This window comes from Microcebus murinus, chromosome 4 (assembly GCF_040939455.1).
Source record: "Microcebus murinus isolate Inina chromosome 4, M.murinus_Inina_mat1.0, whole genome shotgun sequence".
NCBI classification, from domain to species: Eukaryota; Metazoa; Chordata; class Mammalia; order Primates; family Cheirogaleidae; genus Microcebus; species Microcebus murinus.
Window position 1 is genome coordinate 92,426,452 of NC_134107.1, and position 21,380 is coordinate 92,447,831.

At 43.5% G+C, this 21,380-nt stretch overlaps 1 protein-coding gene across 4 annotated transcripts in view; it reads left to right on the plus strand.

Moving 5' to 3' along the window:
* Nucleotides 1–21,380, plus strand: part of TTC12 (tetratricopeptide repeat domain 12) — a 77,309-nt gene that overhangs the window by 46,983 nt on the left and 8,946 nt on the right. For all 4 annotated transcript variants that reach the window (XM_076002519.1, XM_012761134.2, XM_012761136.2 and 1 more), the window contains exons 9-14: nt 9,789–9,849; nt 10,299–10,487; nt 11,637–11,706; nt 12,469–12,557; nt 15,033–15,201; nt 20,443–20,535. In XM_076002519.1, the coding sequence (XP_075858634.1) occupies nt 9,789–9,849; nt 10,299–10,487; nt 11,637–11,706; nt 12,469–12,557; nt 15,033–15,201; nt 20,443–20,535 (671 nt within the window). The remainder of the gene's footprint in view (nt 1–9,788; nt 9,850–10,298; nt 10,488–11,636; nt 11,707–12,468; nt 12,558–15,032; nt 15,202–20,442; nt 20,536–21,380) is intronic.

Below are 21,380 nucleotides of genomic sequence, written 5' to 3' on the forward strand. Positions count from 1 at the left end.
TATTAATCCATTCTTGGATTGATGGGCACTTGGGCTGTTTCCACAGCCTTGCAATTATGAATTGTGCTGCTATAAACATTCGAGTGCAGGTGTCTTTTTTGTAGAGTGTCATTGGATCATTTGGGTAGATGCCCAGCAATGGGATTGCTGGATCAAATGGTAGATTCACTTGTATCACTTTAAGGTATCTCCATATTGCTTTCCACAGAGGTTGAACTAGTTTGCAGTCCCACCAGCAGTGTAAGAGTGTTCCTCTCTCTCTGCAACCACGCCAGCATTTATTGTTTGGAGATTTTTTGATAAAGGCCATTCTCACTGGGGTTAAGTGATATCTCATTGTGGTTTTGATTTGCATTTCCCTGATGATTAGAGATGTTGAGCATTTTTTCATATGTTTGTTGGCCATGCTTCTGTCTTCTTTAGAAAAATTTCTGTTCAAGTCCTTTGCCCACTTTTTAATGGGGTTATTTGATTTTTTCTTCCTGATTTTCGTGAGTTCTAAGTATATTCTAGTTATCAGTCCCTTATCGGATGCATAGGATGCAAAAATTTTCTCCCATTCTGTAGGTTGTCTGTTTACTTTCATGACTATTTCTTTGGCTGTGCAGAAACTTTGTAGTTTGATCATGTCCCATTTATTTATTTTTGTTGCTGCTGTAATTGCCTTTGGGGACTTCTTCATAAACTCTTTGCCCAGGCCGATGTCTAGGAGAGTGTTTCCAACTTTTTCCTCTAGAGTTCTAATAGTTTCATACCTTAGGTTTAAGTCTGTTATCCAGCGTGAGTTGGTTTTTGTGAGAGGTGAAAGGTGTGGGTCCTATTTTAGCCTTCTACAGGTGGCTATCCAGTTTTCCCAGCACCATTTATTGAAGAGGGATTCTTTTCCCCAGCGTATGTTTTTGTCTGCTTTATCAGAGATTAGATGGCTATATGAGGATGGTTTTATATCAGGATTCTCACATCTGTTTCACTGGTCAATGTTCCTATTTTTGTGCCAATACCATATTGTTTTAATTACTACAGCTTTGTAGTGTAGTTTGATATCTGGCATATTAATGCCTCCCATTTTGTTTTTGTTGCCTAGAATTGCTCTTGATATTCGGGGTCTTCTTTGGTTCCATACGAAGCGTAAAATTATTTTTTCTATATCTGTGAAGAATGCTGATAGGATTTTAATAGGTATTGCATTGAATCTGTAGATCAGTTTGGGTAGTATAGACATTTTAATGATATTGAGTCTGCCGATCCACGAGCATGGTATGGATTTCCATCTGTTTACATCCTCTGCTATTTCCTTCCTCAGTGTTTCATAGTTCTCCCTGTAGAGGTCTTTTACGTCCTTGGTTAAGTATATTCCTAGGTACTTTAATTTCTTTGTTGCTATTGTGAAGGGAATTGAGTCTTTGATTTGGTTCTCAATTAGATTGTTGTTGGCGTATATGAATGCCTCTGATTTCTGTGTATTGATTTTGTATCCTGAGACTTTACTAAATTCATTGATCAGTTCCAGGAGTTTCTTGGTTGAATCCTTGGGGTTTTCTAGATACAATATCATATCATCAGCAAACAGTGAAAGTTTGATCTCTTCTGCCCCTATTTGGATACCTTTGATTCCATTTTCCTGTCTGATTGCTGTAGCCAAGACTTCCAGCACTATGTTGAACAGAAGTGGAGATAGTGGGCAGCCTTGTCTGGTTCCAGTTCTAAGTGGGAATGATTTCAATTTTTCCCCATTCAGTATGATGTTGGCTATGGGTCTGTCATATATGGCTTGTATCATTTTTAGGTATGTCCCTTCTATGCCTATTTTCTTAAGTGTTCGTATCATGAAAGGGTGTTGAATTTTGTCAAAAGCTTTTTCTGCATCTATTGAAAGAATCATGTGGTCTTTGTTTTTGCTTCTGTTTATGTGGTGAATTGCATTTATAGATTTACGTATGTTGAACCATCCCTGCATCCCTGGGATGAAGCCCACTTGGTCGTGGTGGATTATTTTTTTGATAAGTGTCTGGATTCGGTTAGCTAAGATTTTGTTGAAAATTTTTGCATCTATATTCATTAGGGATATTGGTCTGTAGTTTTCTTTTTTTGTTGCATCCTTTCCTGGTTTTGGTATCAGAGTAATATTCGCTTCATAAAAGGTGTCGGGGAGGTTTCCGTTCTTCTCGATGTTGTGGAATAGTTTCTGCAAGATAGGTACTAGTTCTTCTTTGTAAGTGTGGTAAAATTCAGATGTGAAGCCATCTGGACCGGGACTTTTCTTTTTAGGGAGATTTTTAATTGCTGTTTCTATTTCAGCTGTTGAGATTGGTCTGTTCAGGGAATCTATTTCTTCCTGGTTGAGCCTAGGGAGGCTGTGTGTTTCTAGAAATTTGTCCATTTCCTCCACATTTTCCAGTTTGTGTGCATAAAGATTTTTGTAGTATTCATAAATTGTATCTTGTATCTCTTTGGGATCAGTTGTGATATCTCCTTTTTTGTTCCTGATGGAGCTTATTAGAGATTTCTCTTTTCTGCTTTTCGTTAGCTTAGCCAATGGTGTGTCAATTTTGTTTATTTTTTCAAAGAACCAACTTTTTGTTTTATTAATCTCCTGAATAGCTTCCCTGTTTTCAATTTCGTTTAGTTCTGATTTGATCTTGTTGATTTCACTTCTTCTGCTGGGTTTGGGGTTGGTCTGTTCTTCTTTTTCCAGCTCTTTGAGTCGTTTCATTAGATTGTCTATTTGTGATCTTCTTGACTTTTGGTTATAGGCATTTATGGAGATAAACTTTCCTCTCAGAACTGCTTTAGCTGTGTCCCAGAGGAGTTGATAACTTGTCTCTCCATTGTCGTTTTCTTCATAGAATTTTTTTATTTCCGTCTTGATTTCTTCATTTACGAAGTAATCATTTAGTAGGAGGTTGTTTAATTTCCACGTTTTTGTGTAGAAATGTGAGTTTCTGTTAGGGTTGATTTCTAGTTTTATTCCACTGTGATCTGAGAAGGTACATGGTATGATTTCTATTTTGTTAAATTTCTTGAGATTTTCTTTGTGTCCTAGGATATGGTCAATCTTAGAGAATGTCCCGTGAGCTGATGAGAAGAACGTATATTCAGTGGATTTTGGGTAGAATGTTCTGTAGATGTCTGTCAGACCCAATTGTTCTAGAGTTTTGTTTAAGTCCATTATTTCTTTATTAATTTTCTGTTTGGAGGATCTATCTCGTGCTGTCAGTGGGGTGTTGAAATCTCCAGCAATTATGGAGTTGCTATTAATCCATTTGCTTAGCTCCAGTAAGGTTTGCTTTATGAATCTGGGTGCACCTAAGTTGGGTGCATATATATTTAAAATTGTTATCTCTTCTTGTTGGACTGTGCCCTTCACCATTATATAATGACCCTCTTTGTCTTTTACTACTTTTGTTGGTTTAAAAACTAAATCGTCTGAAATTAGAACTGCCACACCAGCCTTCTTTTGGCTTCTATTTGCTTGGAATATTGATCTCTACCCTTTTATTTTTAGTCTATATGCATCCTTGCAGGTTAGATGTGTTTCCTGAAGACAGCATATATTTGGCCTGTATTTTCTTATCCATTCAGCCAGCCTATGTCTCTTGAGTGGAGAGTTTAAGCCATTCACATTTATTGAGAGAACTGATAGGTAAGGTAGATTACTGTTCATTCTGTTGGGTTGGATGTTGTTGCTATGAGTTCTGTCTTGAGCCATTGTAATATCTGGCCTTTAATATCTTTGGGTTTTGGTTGTTTTTATATTCGTGGGTTATTATTATGATGTTCCGTACGTAACGCTGTTTTAAGTACTTCTTGTAGGGCTGGTCTTGTCTTGGTAAATTCTCTGAGCCTTTGCTTGTCTGAGAATGTTTTTATTTCTCCTTCATATACGAAGCTTAGTTTTGCAGGGAATAATATTCTAGGCTGGGCATTGTTTTGTTTCAAAAGAGTGAGAATGGGGCCCCAGTCTCTCCTTGCTTGTAAGGTCTCATTAGAGAAGTCTGATGTTATTCGAATTGGCTTTCCCTTGTATGTTACTTGTTTCTTTTGTCTTACAGCTCTTAGAAGGGCCTCTTTAGTTGATACTTTGGTCAATCTGATGACTGCATGTCGTGACGTCTTCCTGTTGCATTGAATCTCCCAGGGGTCCTCTGAGCTTCTTGAACTTGTATATCAAGATTTTGAGCAAGGCCTGGGAAATTTTCCTCTGTTATATCTTCAAACAGCTTGTCCAACCCTTGAGTGTTGTCTTCTTCCCCTTCTTGTAAGCCTATAACCCTCACATTAGGTTTCTTCACATATTCCCACAGCTCTTGTAGGCTTTGCTCTTTTCTCTTGTTTCTCTGCTCTATTTCTGTGACTGATTTATTTAATTGGAGGGTGTTATCTTCAAGCTCTGAGATTCTTTCTTCTGTTTGATCAACCCTGTTCTTGAGACTTTCCACTGTATTTTGTAGTTCCTTGAATTGATTCTTCATTTCCAGGAGTTCGGTTACACTTTTCTTCATTGTGTCTATTTCTTTTCCCATATCCTGGAGGCTTTTTGTGATTTCTTTATGTTGGTTATTGAGTTGTTGTTTCAGCTCGGTGAGTGTTCTTATGATCCACATACGAAATTCCTCTTCTGTCATATTGGTTTCCTGATTTTGGTTGGTGACCGTTTCTAGGGGGCTGGTGCTCCTCTTTGGGGGTGTGTTTTCCGTTTGGTTCTTCATATTTCCTGAGTTCTTTCGCTGATTTCTTCCCATGTCGATCAATTGTTGTTTCTTTCCTTAAGTTATTGTTTGGGTATTCACACACCTTGTTTAGTTTCTGAGGCGTTAGGTGGTGTCTGTGGGTGAAATCGGACCACTCCCTGTATATTGAGTCAGTGGGTGCCGTGAAAAGGCTGTGCAGGATGCCGTCCCTGTCAATAGGTGGCGTTTGCTTGGAGGAACAGGCTATGCTGTGGATTTTGTGTAAGCCTGCCCTCAGGCCGTTAGCAGGGGTCAAAGTTCTGTTCTCTGCTTCCAGGGAAAGCTGTCAGGGCGGGGCTGGAATGGTCCCGCTCAGCCAGAAAGTCTGGGTGTGGGGGCGGGACTGTCTGAGACCAGCAGTCTGGAGCGGGCCTCACTTCTTTCCACCCTCCCCAACTCCACAGCTACTCTTGGGCCTCTGCCAGCAGGCCAGACCACAAGCCACCAGGCCTCCCTGGACTGTGATGCCGGCGGGAAGGTTCCCTGCACAGGAACGCCACCTGGGTTGGGCGCACGGCCTCCTCCTGGGAGGAGGGTTGCCCTCTAGGACACCGATCTGCCCCTGGAGGCACACACACCTCAGTAGGCTGTTCACGTATAACCTTTCTGTGCCCTGGGCAATGCTAGCCCTCGGTGCAGGGGATCTGGTCTACAGGTCCGACCTCTGGGTCCCAGAGTTCAAACTGTATCCCCACCAGGGAGAGGATTTCCGGTCTCAATTCACCCACAGGGAGCCCAAGCTGGGTCTATGTCTCTCAGCCTCTGAGTTGGCACCGTTCTCCTGGGAACTCAGTGCCAGCAGCACCTGCGAGGGCGGGCGGGTGGGGAGCTCACAGTCTGAGTTCCCCTGAGTCAGCTGTACGGTCCCAAGAGGGAAGGTCCCATTCCCTGGAGGTGCCTCCGGCTGGTGGCTGTATTGTCTCTCTGGGCAGCCTCGGGTAGGGTCGGCGGAGGGGAGGAGGAGGCAATATGGCGCCTGTCGTGCGGCTCGGGTCTGTGCACACGGAGGTGCCCGGAGGAAGTTGGGAACCTGGTGCCACGTCTGCTACAGGCTCACTGCTGGCTGGCGGTGGCGGCGGTCTCTGGGCTGGTGTCCGCAGGTCTCTCCACCCGCTGGGGAGCCCACCAGCAGTCCCAAATGCAGGGGAGGGGAAACAGCAAATCCACCTACCCTTGCCGCTGGTCTCCGGGCTGCTCCGGTGGTCTCAGCCTCCAGTTCTCCTCCACAGCCTCCTCCCGTGGAGTCTCCCGGGGTCTCCGGTACCCCTCCTTCTGGCCCTTGTCCGCTGTATGCTCGTCTTCTTGCTTCTTTCCTCTAATTTCTGCTAGAATCTGTCTTTTCTGCAGAGAGACTCTGTTTGGCGGTGTTATTCGTCCGCCATCTTGCTCCGCCCCCTATTATTATTTTTTTGATGTGCTGTTGAATTCGGTTTGCTAGTATTTTATTGAGGATTCTTGCGTATATATTCATAAGGGATATTGGTCAGTAGTTTTGTTTTGTTTTGTTTTGTTTTGTTGTGTCCTTTCCTGGCTTTGGTATCAAGATGATACTGGCTTTGTAGGATAAGTTGGGGAAGATTCTCTCCTTCTTGATGTTAAGGAATCATTTCTGCAGTATAGGTATCAACTCTTCTTTGTAGGTCTGGTAGAATTTGACTGTGAATCTGTCTGGTCTGGAGTTTATTTTGTTTTAAGATTTTTTATTACTGCTTCAATCTCATTGCTTGTTATTGGTCTATTCAGGATTTCTATTTCTTCCTGATTGAGTCTTGGGAGGTTGGGTGTTTCCAGGAATTTGTCCATTTTCTCTACATTTTTGAGTTTATGTGCATAGAGATTTTCATAGTACTAACAGATGATGCTTTGTATTTCTGTGATACCAGTTGTAATAGCTCCTTTGTCATTTCTGATTGAGCTTATTTGACTCCTTCTCTTCTATTCCTGGTTAATCTAGCAAGAGGTCTATCAATTTTGCTTATCTTTTCAAAAAACTAACTTTTTGTTTCATTGATCTTTTGTATTATTTTTTGTTTTCCACTTCATTTATTTCAGTTCTGACCTTATTTATTTCTTCTGCTGGCTGTGGGTTTGGTTTACTCTTCCTTTTCTAGTTCTTTGAGATGCATCATTAGATTGTTAATTTGTGATCTTTCTGTCTTTTTGATGTAGGCATTTAAAGCTATGAATTTTCCCCTTAGGACTGCTTTTGCTGAATCCCATAGATTTTGGTAGCTTGTGTCCCCTTTGCCATTCAGTTCAAGGAATCTTTTGATTTCCATGCTAATTTCAATATTGACCCAATATTCATTCAGCAGTAGATTGTTTAATTTCCATGACTTTGTATAGAATTGAGTGTTTCCTTTGGAGTTGATTTCTAGTTTTATTCCACTGTGGTCTGAGAAAATACATGATATGATTTCTATTTTTCTAAATTTGTTGAAACATGTTTTGTGATCAGTCTTCGAGAATGTTCTATGTGCTGATGAGAGGAATGTATATTCGGTAGTTTTGGGGTAAAATGTTTTGTAAATGTCTGTTAGGCCCATTTGTTCTAGAGTCCCATTTAAGTCCTGTGTTTCTTCATTTATTTTCTGCTTGGATAATCTGTCCAGTTTTGTCAGTGGGGTGTTGAAGTCCCCTGCAATTATGATATTACTGTTTATCTCTTTGCTTAGATCTAATAGGATTTGCTTTATGAATCTGGGTGCTCTTGTGTTGGGTGCATAAATATTTAGGACTGTTATATCTTCTTGTTAAATTGTTCTCTTTACCATTATATAATGACCATCTTTGTCTTTCATTACTATTGCCAATTTGAAGTCAATTTTATCTGATATGAAAATGGCTACACCTGCTTTCTTTTGGTTTGCATTTGCATAAAATAGTTTTTTCTATCCCTTCACCTTGAGTCTGTATGAATCCTTGTGGGTTAGATGTGTTTCTTGGAGACAGCAGATAGTTGGGTTGTATTTTTTCATCCTTTCAGCCAGCCTATATCTCTTGAGTGGGGCATTAAGACCGTTCATGTTAATTGATAGGATTGATATGTGGGATATTGTTCTGTTCATCCTGTTGGGTAGTACCTTATTGCTTTGTTTTGCCATTTGTGCTGTTGTTTTGTATGAGCTCTGAGCTTCAGCTTTTGGATGGTTTTATACTCATGGGTATCTATTGTGCTCATCCATGTATAATATGGTTCTGAGTATTTTCTGTAGGGCATGTCTGGTTTTGACAAATTTCCTCAGTGCTGCTTGTCTGGAAAAGTCTTTATTTCTCCTTCATATATGAAACTTAGTTTTTCAGGATACAAAATTCTGGGCTGGCAGTTGTTCTGTTTAAGAAGGTTGAAGTCGGGGCTCCAATCCCTTCTGGCTTGTAAGGTCTCAGTTGAGAAGTCTACAGATAGCCTGATGGGTTTTCCTTTGTAAGTTACTTGATGTTTTCACTTCACAGCTCACAGGAGTTCCTCCTTCATTTTCACTTTGGTCAGTCTGATGACTATGTGTCTTGGTGATTGTGTCTTTGTAGTGAATCTCCCAGGTGTTCCTTGAGCTTCTTGTGCCTGGATGTCTAAATCACTAGCCAAAACAGGGAAGTTTTCCTTAGTTATTCACTCAAATAGGTTTTCCAACACTTGTTCTTTTTCTTCTTTGTTCTCAGGGATGCCTATGATTTTTATATTTTGCCATTTTACATAATCCTGTATTCCTGTAGGCTTTGATAATTCCTCTTAATTCTTTGTTCTTTATTTTTGACTGACTGCTTAATTCAAAAGAATAGTTTTCAAGCTCTGAGATTCTTTGTTTGGCCTGGTCTAGTCTATTGCTAAAAATTTCCATTATGTTTTGTATTTCCTTAAATGAATTTTTCAATTTCAGAAGTTCTGTTTTTTTTTTAAATTATCGATCTCTTTTGTGAATTTTTCATTCATTTCCTGAATTGTTTTTTCTGGTTTCTTTGAGTTGGTTTTCCATTTTCTCTTGGATTTCATTGAGCTTCTTTACAATCCATATTTGGAATTCTTTATCTGTCATTTCAATATTTTCATTTTGGCTGGTATTCATTGCTGGACACCTGGTGTTCTCTTTTTAGGCTATCCTTTTTTCTGATTTTTCATAGTTCCAGAGTTCTTTTGCTGATTCCTTCTCATTTGGAGCAGCAGTCACTTCTTATTTTCAGATTTTCTTTTGTTTAGATGGGACTCCCCACCCACACTTATAAAAGAGTAGCTGTAGCATATGTTGGGTAAGAACCTTTGGCTTTAGTTGTGGGTGCTTTGATGGTGGTCTAGGTTCTGAATGGATGCCTTGGTTATAGATATCTGTAGTGTGATGGTTTTCCCCTTTGCTAGTTATTTGTAGGCTGTAGTAGTGGAGAGCTACATGTATGGGCAGATTCTCTGTCTCTCTTTGATGAGGAAGGATGGAAGTCTTTTGATCTTTTCTCTTTCCCTAGTCCTGTGGTCTTAACCAGAATCTTTCTTTTTTCAGAAACTTTCTACCTAACAATTTCCTCAATGAGAGGTCCTCACTCTGAGGTTTTCCAGCTGACTCTTATGTGGCCAAGAAATGGACCTCTTACTGGCTCTCTTTGTGGCCTGTATGTATAACTCAGCAGTTCTCTTTTCCCTATTCCTGAGTCTCTGTCAAAACTGTCTCTAGCTTCATTTATTTCCTAACTCCCTGTGAGCATATCTGAGAGATAGCCTCCTATTCTCTCTAAGTGAAAATATCATGTCTAACTTTTGCATGTACCTTATGATTATTCCTATCCTAGATGGACATGATCCACAAGAATTTAGGACTGGGTATTTTTTACTATGGGCTGTATCTGACAACACTTTTTTAAATGAATTTTGAAATAATACCATTGCTCCCTAGAACTAGAGAAGCCTAAACAAAATGTCAAATGCACACCATGATCCCACACCCATCTACACTGGGAACAGGAGGTGGCTGGGAGAAAATAATGAAGGAACCAAGCCCATGATGCCCCATGTCTTTCTCGGAATCACTTTTACTGCCTAACCATTCTCAAGGTCTTGTTTCTTTTTTCCAGTCTAGAGAGTGTTATAAGAAGATCTTAGAAATAAACCCCATGCTGCAGACACAGGTGAAAGGTGAGAATGTTCCTGCTGATGTCTTTCATTTGATCATCTCTTCTTTGTGCACCTGCCTCAGGGTACCATCCGTACCTTCTCTGCCCTTGGCTACGAGGCAACAGCCTTGCCTTCCCTGCACAGCCTGATCCTCTATGTTAACCTGCTCTACTCCTCTGCCCTCTGCTCTCCCCCTCATATCTTTGCCTTCCCCCTCCTCTATGCTGTCCTTGCTTACTGCCTTCTTAGACTGCCTTGTATCCCCAAGATGGTTTAAGGTTCTGGCTATAGAATTTATACTGTTTTTAAAATTTTCCTTGCTGAAGAAGAGCTTGAATTATTTTAATGCTTTATGTTTCTCAATCTCCCATCCTCAAGAAAAAGGAAAAAGAAGTTGCTTTTTGTGTGTTATTGTTGATTGTCAGGATTTTGTTTTGTTTTGTTTTGGTTTTTTCTTATTGTTTTGCTAGATTACCTGAATCAAGTAGATATTCGGGAGAGAGCAGACCTTCAAGAGAAGGAAGCCCATGAAATGCTGGAATCGGGAGAGAACACAGCTGTGACGACCAAGAATCTCCTGGAGACCCTTTCTAAGCCTGACCAGATCCCCCTGTTCTATGCTGGGGGCATCGAGATCCTGACTGAGCTGATGAAGGACTGTAAGCCAGAGATGTGTGACCTCATTGAGTACTGTCAGTGTAAAGGGACAGGGCTTAGAGGTCTGCCTTTGTGGACAAAGGATCCCTCCCATCCTTTCACAAATACTGATTGAAAATCTACTCTATTGTAGATGCATAAGAAATATACCCCCACCCCTGCTCTGTCTTCAGAGCATGCATATGTTCAATACCTATGCTGTGTGCAACACACACACCCAACACAGCTTGTACACACAGCACACACTCTGCACATACTTACATGATATACTCCACACATATGCACACACAGCATTCACTCACTTAACATACACTTCTACACACACACCACATACCACACACACAGCACACACTCACCCCATAAATTCTTGTGCCATTATACAATATCCTACATACACTCTGTCCTCTGCCCTCACATTTTCTTCTCACACCCCACACCCATATATACCCCAAACATCCCACACTACACCACACACCTTCCCCCCACTGTGGAAGAATAGAAGCCAGAATTTTGTAGGATAAACTCTAAGGTTCACCCCAGTTACACTTAATGGCTGCTTAGGATGTAAAAATAGTTTCAGAGCAATCAGCTCTCCATTACTAATGACAGCCATCCTGTGCTTTTATCAGCGCTTATAGCCATTGATTCTGGAATGGGCTTAAACAATTCTTGTACTCAGTGACACAGTATCGTTTGTACATATACATGGAGTCTCCAACTTCCCTTCAGTGTACAATGGAGGGTGCACAAATATCCCCTTAAGAAGTTTCTTGGAGATTATAGGTTCATCTCTGGAGCCTGGAAACAGCTTCAGAATGAATATTTAAAAGCCGAGGTATATACTGGTTCCTCCCGGGAGTTAGGCAGCTCCTGGAGGCGCTGTAAAGATTACAAAATGATGAGTTGTGTGGATGTCCCACAGGGCCACACCAGCTCCACTCTCCTTCTCTAAATAGTCCCTCTGCCTGTGGTGCCGAGTGGCTGTTGACAATTGTTTTTTCAGACTGTAAAGGTGTTTGTTTCTGCCATAGTGTTAATGTAGTGACCTCGAGGTCCATATTAGATTCCTCATTATCAGCTGGCTGTGTTGCAGCCAGACACCATCCAGACAGTTCAGCAGTCTGATGTGGTTTTCTGTGTATGTGTTTCAGGCACAGAACAAACTTTATTTAGAACACACAATGGATTCAGTACCATCAGTGACAACGAGGTCATAAGAAGGTAGGATGTCTGTAAAGACAGCCCCGCTGTCAAAGCAAGGAAGGATAGCCCTTTCTTGTGAAGCTAGGCACTAATGACATAGACAGCAATGTCTCTGAGTGTCACCACCCCTTGGCCAGCAGCTGGGCTCCTCTGGCAGCACAATGCTACTACACAGACACCTTTGAGCTCAGGGCCTCGGGGTTGTTTGAGTGATGCCACAGCTAACAGCTGGAGAGAGAAGAACAGCAGCACCTCCCAGGGTTCCTCCAAGCACTCACAGCAAAGAAATACTCATTCTTGCTGGTTCCCACCAGTTTTTGCAAAATCGCCGTTTGTTCTTTTTTTCTCTTGGAATTTGCTGGTCATACCAAGAAGTGAGATCAGCCGGGTCCGGGCTGATCCTGTTTATAGTTTCATCTGAAGCAAGACCCATATGGTAGGAGATGATTTGCTCCTAAATTATTTTATTTTATTTTATTTTATATTTTAATTGTTCCGGTATGATTCCCGAGGCTCAGTACAGTGCATGCTTGTTGGTCCCAGTGCAGCCATTGCCCCTGGCGCCTGGCGTACCACCGGCCCTCTGCGCAGCCCTGATCTCCTCAGCCTGCAGCCTTGCCCTGGAACTCTCAGTCCGGTGATACTGGTGACCCGTGGCTCTAGACTATTAAATTACTTTCTCAAGCCCTCATTTGGTGACTCTGGGGTGAAATAATACAAAAAGAAAAGAAAATCAAGCCTGATTTCCAGATCTAAGATCGTTCTCCCTGTCTATTCCAGGTGCTTTTCCACGGCAGGGAAAGATGCAATTGAAGAGACGGTCTGTGTGTCTGTCCTCAAGCTCTGGCAGGCGGTGTGCCGTGAGAACGGTAAGCCTGGTCATCGCTGTTAACCTCCGTGAATGCACCGATGGTGCGGGAGCTACACTGTCAAGTGGGACCATCCTCCCCGCAGAGTGGATGTCTAGACCTCCGCCCGCCCCATCCCTCCAAAACAGCATATGGATCAAAAGCAAAGTAGATGGTGAGGGGTGCGAGGTCACCGTCAGCATAACGAGTAGGCTCCTTTCTCCTCTGCCCTTGCTCTTTGCAGACTCATGACATCGGCTCATGCGCTGGCAATGGGCTGGACGGAGATTTCCTCTCTGTCTGTGTAAACATATTATTTCTTTTTGCTAACCGTAGTACCTGTTTCAGCAACCTGAGATTTGTGACCATTCCTGCCAGCATCTTCCAACTCTGACTAGTGCCTAATACTGAGACAGTAGAATACTATAGGGATTTCATTTGCTGTGTTGACTCTTAGATTTTTTAAATATTCGCATCTTTTGGAGTTCATTAGGTTTTATGCAGTCTTAATCACTTTTTTAACTTCAATGTAAATAAAAATTTTAAGTATAATATTTCCCTCATTTTTAAAAAGTATATTTCATAGGAGAGGGTTTGACCTTGGACACAAAATACTGAAAATGGGAGTAACGGTAGCTGTGTGTCCCTTTCACAGGGCTGCTGCAGGGAGCCAGTGACAGAGCTTGTGAGTGCAGTTTGTATGCTATAAGATGCTGAGTACGAGATAATACCGTTGTTTTTCTTGTTTTAGTAGAGTGGAGGAATCAAGAACTTAAGAAATTAAGCTCTAGAAAACCAGACAATCAGGGGGCCTATTTCCTGAAGGGAATTAGAGGGAATTATGCCCAGACTATTAAATAATATCCTTATCACGATACTGTGCTATTCTGTACAAGACCCTACACTGGCTTAGGCAGGGTTTTTGCAGATCTCCTTTCAGGAGGGTGAGAAAGGAAGGCTTTGTAATGGTATGTGTTTTCAGTGTGTATCTGACATAGCAACCCACTTACTTTGTTTTTTATGAACCTTGAAGTTAACTTTTTTTTCTTGACATCAGAAAAATATTGTCAGACATAACCTGTGATGAAAATTCTATATTTCAGATCAATGAAATCTTAATATATCTAACTTAATAAATACAGAGCAGCTTTTATTTTTTTTTATTTTTTGCTTGCTTTTTTTTTAAAATTTTTTCTAGAATATTATGGGGATACAAATGTTAAGGTTACATATATTGCCTGCCCCCCCTCCTCCCTCGAGTCAGAGCCTCTTTAAAAAGAGCAAGGGAATATATAAAAGTAAGGCCATGAAAATATGTCAGTGATATATTATTTAGTGGGGAAAAGAGGCCAATTATAGCATAGAATGTATACTATTTTTAACATTATTTATACAAGGGACGAATCATAGCTCCTTTGGGAAATGGGCTTACCTGGAGAGGGTACCAGAGAAGGGAACTTTCATTTGCAGCTTTATAGCACTCCTGTGTTTTTGAATTATTTACAACAAGCTACTTTTCCAGTATAAGAAAAAATATGCAACTAAACAAATCAATAAAAACCTTTCCATTTCAGAAATCAGTAGATCCTATTTTACATGGATGGGAGTAATCATAGGTGAAGTATAAGACTGAGATGTAATGCTTGCAACGAAAATATGGTTTGATATGTAGGCTACACGTCAGATCCTGCAGTCCCATTACCCCAGCTCTTCTAAGACTAAAAGGGCCCTGGTGCATGTCTTCTGCTTGAAAGCTGTGTGCCGTGTGCAAATGGCAGTTAGCACAGAAGGGGAGAAGGCCCAAGGTAATGATGGCCAGGTGACGGGCCTGTCCCTCTGAGATCCAGTTCACTCTGCTCTGTTTCCTAGCTTAGCCTCATGCCGCAGTCTGTATCACTGCCTGCTGTCACACAAATTTGTGTACCTGGTCAGAAAAGGGGGGTAAATCCAATGCTCCCACCCTGGAAATAGCTTATAGTCTAGCAAAGAGAGCATGCCTTTTTTTTTTTCCATGCTCTTATGTGATGTCCTAGTTTCCTGGCAAGAACTCAAATGGTTCCTATGGCCATTATATGAAGATTGATAGTCCAAAGATATTCCACAATTAAGCATATTTCTTTTCCTTGGCTCACATTTCCAGATACCACACACCAAAGTGATTTTTGACAATAGTAATGATATAGCTGACTTATGTGTATGCCAGTCCCTGTCCAGCATGATCATGTATTAGCTCAGTTAATCCTGGTGATGTTTCTATAGGTAGGTTGTCATCCTCATTTTACTGATGAGGAAAGTGAGGCACACAGGAGTTAATAATTGGCTAAGGTCGCTACCCTGGTCATTCAGACCCAGAAGCCTGGTTCTAGAGTCCATGCTCTTGAACGTCATTATCCTGCCTCTCAAATGAGCAGGCAATTGTTGGGTTTCTCATTAGCTGTGGGAGAGACAGAACTGGGTGAATTGCATAGCAAGACATGTAAACCCTGTGTTTTGCAGAGGAAAACCAGCGTGTGCTTGTGATGCACCCTGATACGGGCGGGCTGCTGCCCTCCCTCCTGGCCTCCGGAGTCCCGGCCATCCAGCATCAGAGCCTGGCCCTGCTGCTGCAGCTCGCCGAGACCGAGAACGGACGGAGCCTGATCCTCAGCCACCTTGACCTCACCCGGTAAGGCTCTCTTCCTCGCACCATCTCCGGTGATCACTTGGCAAGTTCAGGTTTGCCGGTCTCCCCCCCATGTTGCTGATGTATGACACACTGAAGAATCGGTGACAGCCTTTGATAGGAGCACTCCTTCATGAGACCTCCAGGACAACCTCCTGTCTGAACTTACTACCGTGGACAGCCTCGTTTCCCCTGGGCGGCTGGTTCATTTCTGTCCCACAGCTGTTGGACAGGTGCAGGTGGCAGCCCTTCCATAGCCGGATCTGGAACCCAGCCTTAAGAAGGGCACTTGCTTCTACCCTTTGGCCTTGGTCCTGGCTCTACCTGTTCCTGCCCTTCCTTTTCTTCTTTCATGCCCATTTGAGGTAATACTGTCTTATTCTGCATGTCCTTAAATGCTTTCTGGAACAAGGTATGGCGTATGAACAAATAAAACTTCTCTAATACTGTTACATGGAGGTCTCTCTGAAGCTTAAGGCAGTAGGAGTAGAATATGCCCCTCTCCTAGGTAGATGTTCTAAAAAGATTACTGAACCACAGTGATTCTGCCCATTGCTTTACAGTTTATTAGTTTATTTTTATTTATTTATTATTTTGTTTACTTCTTTTATTTATTTGCTTATTTTTATTAATTTTTAGTTTATTTGCCTTCAAATTATCAGTTTTAATATGTGAAATTGCCACTTTCTAGATCAAAAAGGTTGCATGTCAGCCATTTCATGTGGTTCAGCCTGATAGAAATAGAGGTAATTATTGCAGCTTGGTTTATGAAAGCTTCACGCGTGATCTAAAAACGGAAGTTAGCCTTCTGATTTATTTTTTGTACTATTTTCTCGTTTTATCTCCCCTCATCCTGTGAGGTAGGCAGGGTAAGTTATTACCCCATTTCACAGATGGGGCAGGAGAAACTGCAGCAAGGAACCAAGGAAATCTCAACCCTCTGGCTCCCAGGTACCATCCCTGGGGCCCAGCTCCTACTCTGTTCCCAATAAGGAAAGGAGCCATTCTGCTGCCCTGTCAGATCTGCCTTGGACCGAGCCGAGCCCCCCACCCCTGTCCTATCTGGCCAGGAGGTTCGCTGTGTGCTGAGGGGCAGGGTGGTTACTAAGCCCCGGCTGTGGCCGTCCCCCGTCGGCCCAGTCACAGCCTCAGTGGCTCCCAGGAAAGGCTTTGGCAGCCCCCAGAAGCCCAGCCCACACAGGCAGATGGGTTGTCAGTGGAGTTAAATTCTCCAAAAGCACATTTCGCATTTCAAATAACCCTGCAATCATTTCCTCAATATCTTCATCGTGGTTTTTTTTTTAATTTAGATTTTGTCTTTTTGAGTACATGTAGCTGTAGCTGTCATCAGCTCTGTCCCCCAAGCTATCTTTGAATTGCTTGAGTTTCAGTTTGAATTTTCTCAGTGCCTTTGATGGTGGTGTTTACATCCGCTCGTGCAGTCCTGCCTGCTGTCTGCAAACAGAGAGGCCTCGGCTGATTACTCCGGTCGCATTAATGTCTGTCTCTCAAAGTCCACAACTGTCACACAGGCACACGTATCACATTCCTCCCAAAATGTTTGTCCTCGTAGGAGAGATTGTAGAGATGAACGTGTGCTGTGAGGAGCAAGCCGAGGGCCAGCATCTCTTTGTGCAGAGTTGGGTTTGGGGTTTCAAGCAGTCCTGAGCTAAAGTCCTTGGCATGTTTCCTTCTGCTCAGGTGACCCAGGAAAGTGACTTAGCATTGACGGACTCTAGCATCCTGTCTGCAGTTGCAGACTTACATTGATGCTGACAAGGGGGTGTTGTATCTGTGTCAGTTAAATTTTTTTCTGCTGCCCTGTATAGAATCCTTGAGTAAACAGAGCTTAAGCAAAATGGAGCCTGTCTTGTTTTTCTCATGTAAGACTAAAAACTGCAACTGTTGGTAAAAATAGCAACTGTTGGTACAGTGGCTTCAAGATGTCAAGGTCAAAGTCTCTGTCCTTGCCTTGACCTTTCCCTTATGGTCACACCTTCCCCCTTGCCGCAGCGCCAAACCTCACATCCCTTTTTCAGACAGGTTAATAACAGCTGGATCTGTCCCTTTTATTCAGAAAAGCGACTGCTTATTTCTCTGTGGACAGAATTGTGTCTGTCACCATACTGGCAGGAAAAGTGGCCCCAGCTTCTAGAGTCAGTCAAAATAGAAGGGAGTGCAGAATATCCGTGGAGTTAGCCAGCAAACAGTGTCTGCCGTGGTAAAGAAAAAGGCCACTAGCATCATGTATCAAGCATTAAGCAACATGCCTGATGCATGGTAGGGACGCTAATATTTTTATAATCATTTTCTCTCTCAGGGAATATTGTTCATGGCCCTAAATTGAGGTGACAGTGCATTTATTGGTTACACGAGAGCATTTTCTGACTAGTAGTACACCCATAGAGCCAGCTGCTTGTCAGCAGAGCAGAAAATCTGCCACCAAAAAAGAGGAGATGCATAGAAGGGGACACATTGTCCTCTTTAGGTAGTAAGTCCGGTGAGGATGTGCATTTTGTCACATAGTGAGGGAGCCTGGTTGCTCATGTCTCCTAAGACAAAACCAAGATGATTGTAAACTCATATCCTGTGCTATTCCGGTTCATTAACATTCGTTTTTAAGACCAAAGAAAACAGATTTAAATTGGTGAAGGAGGAATCTGAACTAAATGTAAAACAAGTTGTTTCTGAAAGTAGGAACACTGGAATGAGCCCCCAAGGAAGCAACGGGTTTGCAGAAGCTCGGGGTCACCCAGGACCTTAGACACGGTCCAGACCAGCCCTACCAGCCACGGCCCTCTCCGTGGTATCCTAGTTCAGCCTGTGGGTGATGCCCCCCGGGGGACATTCCAGCATTTTCTTTATTTTTGTCTTCATTTGATTTGGGATGGGCACTAAAAGCCGCTAATAGACTGGGGGCCTTTCTTTCCCCAGCTAGTGAGAGGATGTGGATCTCACCTCCCAAGGCAGCCCATCGCATTTATCCCATTCCAGGACAGTTCTAATCCGCGTAAATTGTCTCCTTACACTGAACACAAACTGCCTGCCCCATACCACTCCGGGGCAGTTTTCTCCCTATGTTGAGGCCCAAATCCAGGCTATGAAAGGCCTACAGAATACATCTCTTCCCAGTGCTTTAGGTATCTGAAGACACTGATGTTTTTCCAGGTTAAGCATCCTGGTTCCCTTATTCATTCCTCGGGCGATTTGGCTTCCAGACTGTTCCTAAAACACACTGCTAAATAGACCCAGTACATAGGTGTAGGTGGTTGGAGTCCACACTCCCACGTGCCCAATCCTGTGGGCTCTTTCCATCTTTCTCCCACTTGCTTGCCCGCGGCATCTGGGCCTGTTATCACTACTACTCTTGAAACTCCCGGTCTGTGGCTGTCAGAGCATCACCCTTCCTGGCCCTCCTCCTACCTCCCTGGCCTTTCCTCCTTGGTTTCTTTGACAAACTCCCCTATGCTGTCCCACTTCCAAGGCAGGGACCCCAGGATCCTACCCTTGGCCCTCTCCTCATCCATGGCATAAATAGAGAGTTGACGTCCCTCTCCCAAGTGCCCGATGAAAACACCCTTCTGCCACTGGACATCTATATCTCAATATCTGCAGGTATCATCAACTTAATAAATCAAAACAAGAGTCTTCAAACTGGTCCCTCTGCTTGGATTTCCTGTCTTCATAGATGGCCATCATCCATGCCATCACTAAGCCAGAATCCTAGAAGTGCCCTGGGTCACCACTCCCTCACCACAACCATAGTCACTGTTGGTTCTTCCACATCTCCTGGATTTGTTTCCTTCCAGTTCTCCTCTACCATCTCTGATGGTTCCTCCTAGGTCTTCACGGGGGCCTCTTTTTGTACCTCTTACTCTGCCACAGTTGGTCCCTCACCCTTTTTGTCTGGACGACCGCAGCTCTCCCCTGCTTGGCCTTCTGCCCCGGGTACTGCCTGCCCCAGCGCAGCCTCCACCATACCCCCAAAGCGGTTTTTCTAAAATGCACATCTGTCCTGTGATTTTCCCAATTAGAACACTGAAATGGCTCTATTGCTTATAAGGCTCGTTCTCCAACTACGGAGAAATCTCATGTCTGGGAATCACGTGGGGACTTTGGTAAAATGCGGCCTCCTGGAGCCCCCTCCCACTCAGAGACAGACAGAGGCTCAGGAACTGGCACCTCCCCCACCACTACGCAAGTCACTCACCAACCAGGACATCCTCTTGTTTCATCATTGTGCATTGTCACACAGAACCTTCCATGTTGCCTGGTACAGTCGGTTCTCGTGCTGTGATGTTGATTGAATGAACGAGTCAGTGAATGGCCAACACTGTGCTTTCAAGGGATGTTGGAATGTCCCTATTGAAGGCTTCCTTTCCTCCACCACCCACACCTCCCGCCAGGTACACTCTGTGGCCCACTAACACGCATCTGTCTCTGACATGTCACCTAACATATATTTTCCTTGTTTATTTACACGTGTGCCACTGTAGGAGGCCAGGAGCTCAGTACCGAGCATAGTACTTAGCACATCATAGATGCCCAGTACAAGTCTGCTGAGTGAGCAGATCACTTCCCTTCTCCTGGTGCCAGTAGGTACCTTAGGGTAGGGCAGCCCAAGATTGTATTAGTTTCTTTTTGGCATCTGCACCAGACTCTTTGCTCAAACTGTGTTTGTAATTGTCTAAAAACCCTTAAATCTTTTCATACAAACCTGAGTTCCCAATTCTGTTACTTACACAGAATTTCCAGCTCTAAGTGGAGGACTTTGAGTTTAACCCTATTAAATTTCATCTGATGCATTCAGCAGCCTGTCAAAATCTTGTTAAATCTTTATTCCCTCACTCACCCACCTTATTAGGGGGCCCTCCCACTTTAGTCATCAGCGGATTAGTAAGCATGCCATTTAGATGTCATCTAAGTTAATGAACTTGACTGAGCCAGAGTCACTCGGCAGAAGCACAGAGACTCCTTCCCAGCTGCGGTCCAATATCCAGTAGACTTTGGTTAAAAGCGTTCAGACTCCTGGAGATTCCCGTTAAGTTGGGGAGCCAACCCTGTAGGAGAGTGTCTGTCCCTGGGGTGGGCAAGGAGCTGGGCTTCCTAGGAGGGCATGGCACGGCCACCCTTTCCTGTGTCACCGGGATCCCGACTCCTTCCTGGCTTCCGTGCAAGGTTGCCTTGCTGGGGAGCTGTCACCTGGAGGACAGCCTGCTCTGAGGTTGCTGTGGGTGTTTGCAGGTTATTGGAAGCCCTGGTGTCATTTCTTGATTTCTCCGATAAGAAGGCCAACACCGCCATGGCACTGCTCACAGACTTGGCTCTGGAAAAAAGGTAACTTTTTATTTCCAGACATTGACATTTCTTCTTCAGCCTTTGTTGAACTCTCTGATCTTTAAAGACGTGCAGTCTGCAGAGCGGCCAGGCCAGCCAGGTCTCTGACTGAGCACCACAAGATTCACCAAGTAGGACGGCCGATGCCTTCCAGGGCACTGTGGCCGCCCGCCCCCATTCCAGCCACTGTGGGCAGGGGCCGACCCAGGCCTCAGTGGGTTTGGAAGCCGTAACATACTTAAAACAGGGCCTGTCGCAGTGAGCAAGCCCACTGCGTCTTGGGGAAGCTTCTCCTAATCAGTGCCTGGCACGTAGTAGCTGCCCAGGAAATCTGTGTAGAATGAACGTGAGTGTGTGAACAGGTAAGAATGGACGTAAGACGCAGCCCCCTTTTGGGTACCAGTGACATTGTAACTACCTTCTTCCGCCCTGTGGGTTTTTGTTTGTTTCATTTTTTTAATTTTTATTTATTTATTTTCATTGCTTAGCTGCTGAGCATTATGGTAAAATTCTTAGTTTTCATAATTCTTCAAGTTCTTTTTTTTTTAAGCAGAGGGTTTTGTTTTTTTTTTCCCTCACAAACTCTAGGGTGTCTTGCCTAGAAACGGTCATGAGCTACTTGGGCTCACAGGCCAGCCAGCTGGCATGGGCTGGGAATGGGAGTGGTTGCTCTGGCGTGTGGAGATTGCGTGTACCTGTGGCCTCCCGATGGCTGTGACCGGCAAACGTACTTGCTCTGTACTTGCCGTCTGTGTGGCACGTGCACGGCACGTAGACTCAGAGCAAGGGGGCGCAGGGGCCGGTGCTAAGTCAGCTTGGCAGAAGCACAGAGATTCTAGCAACTT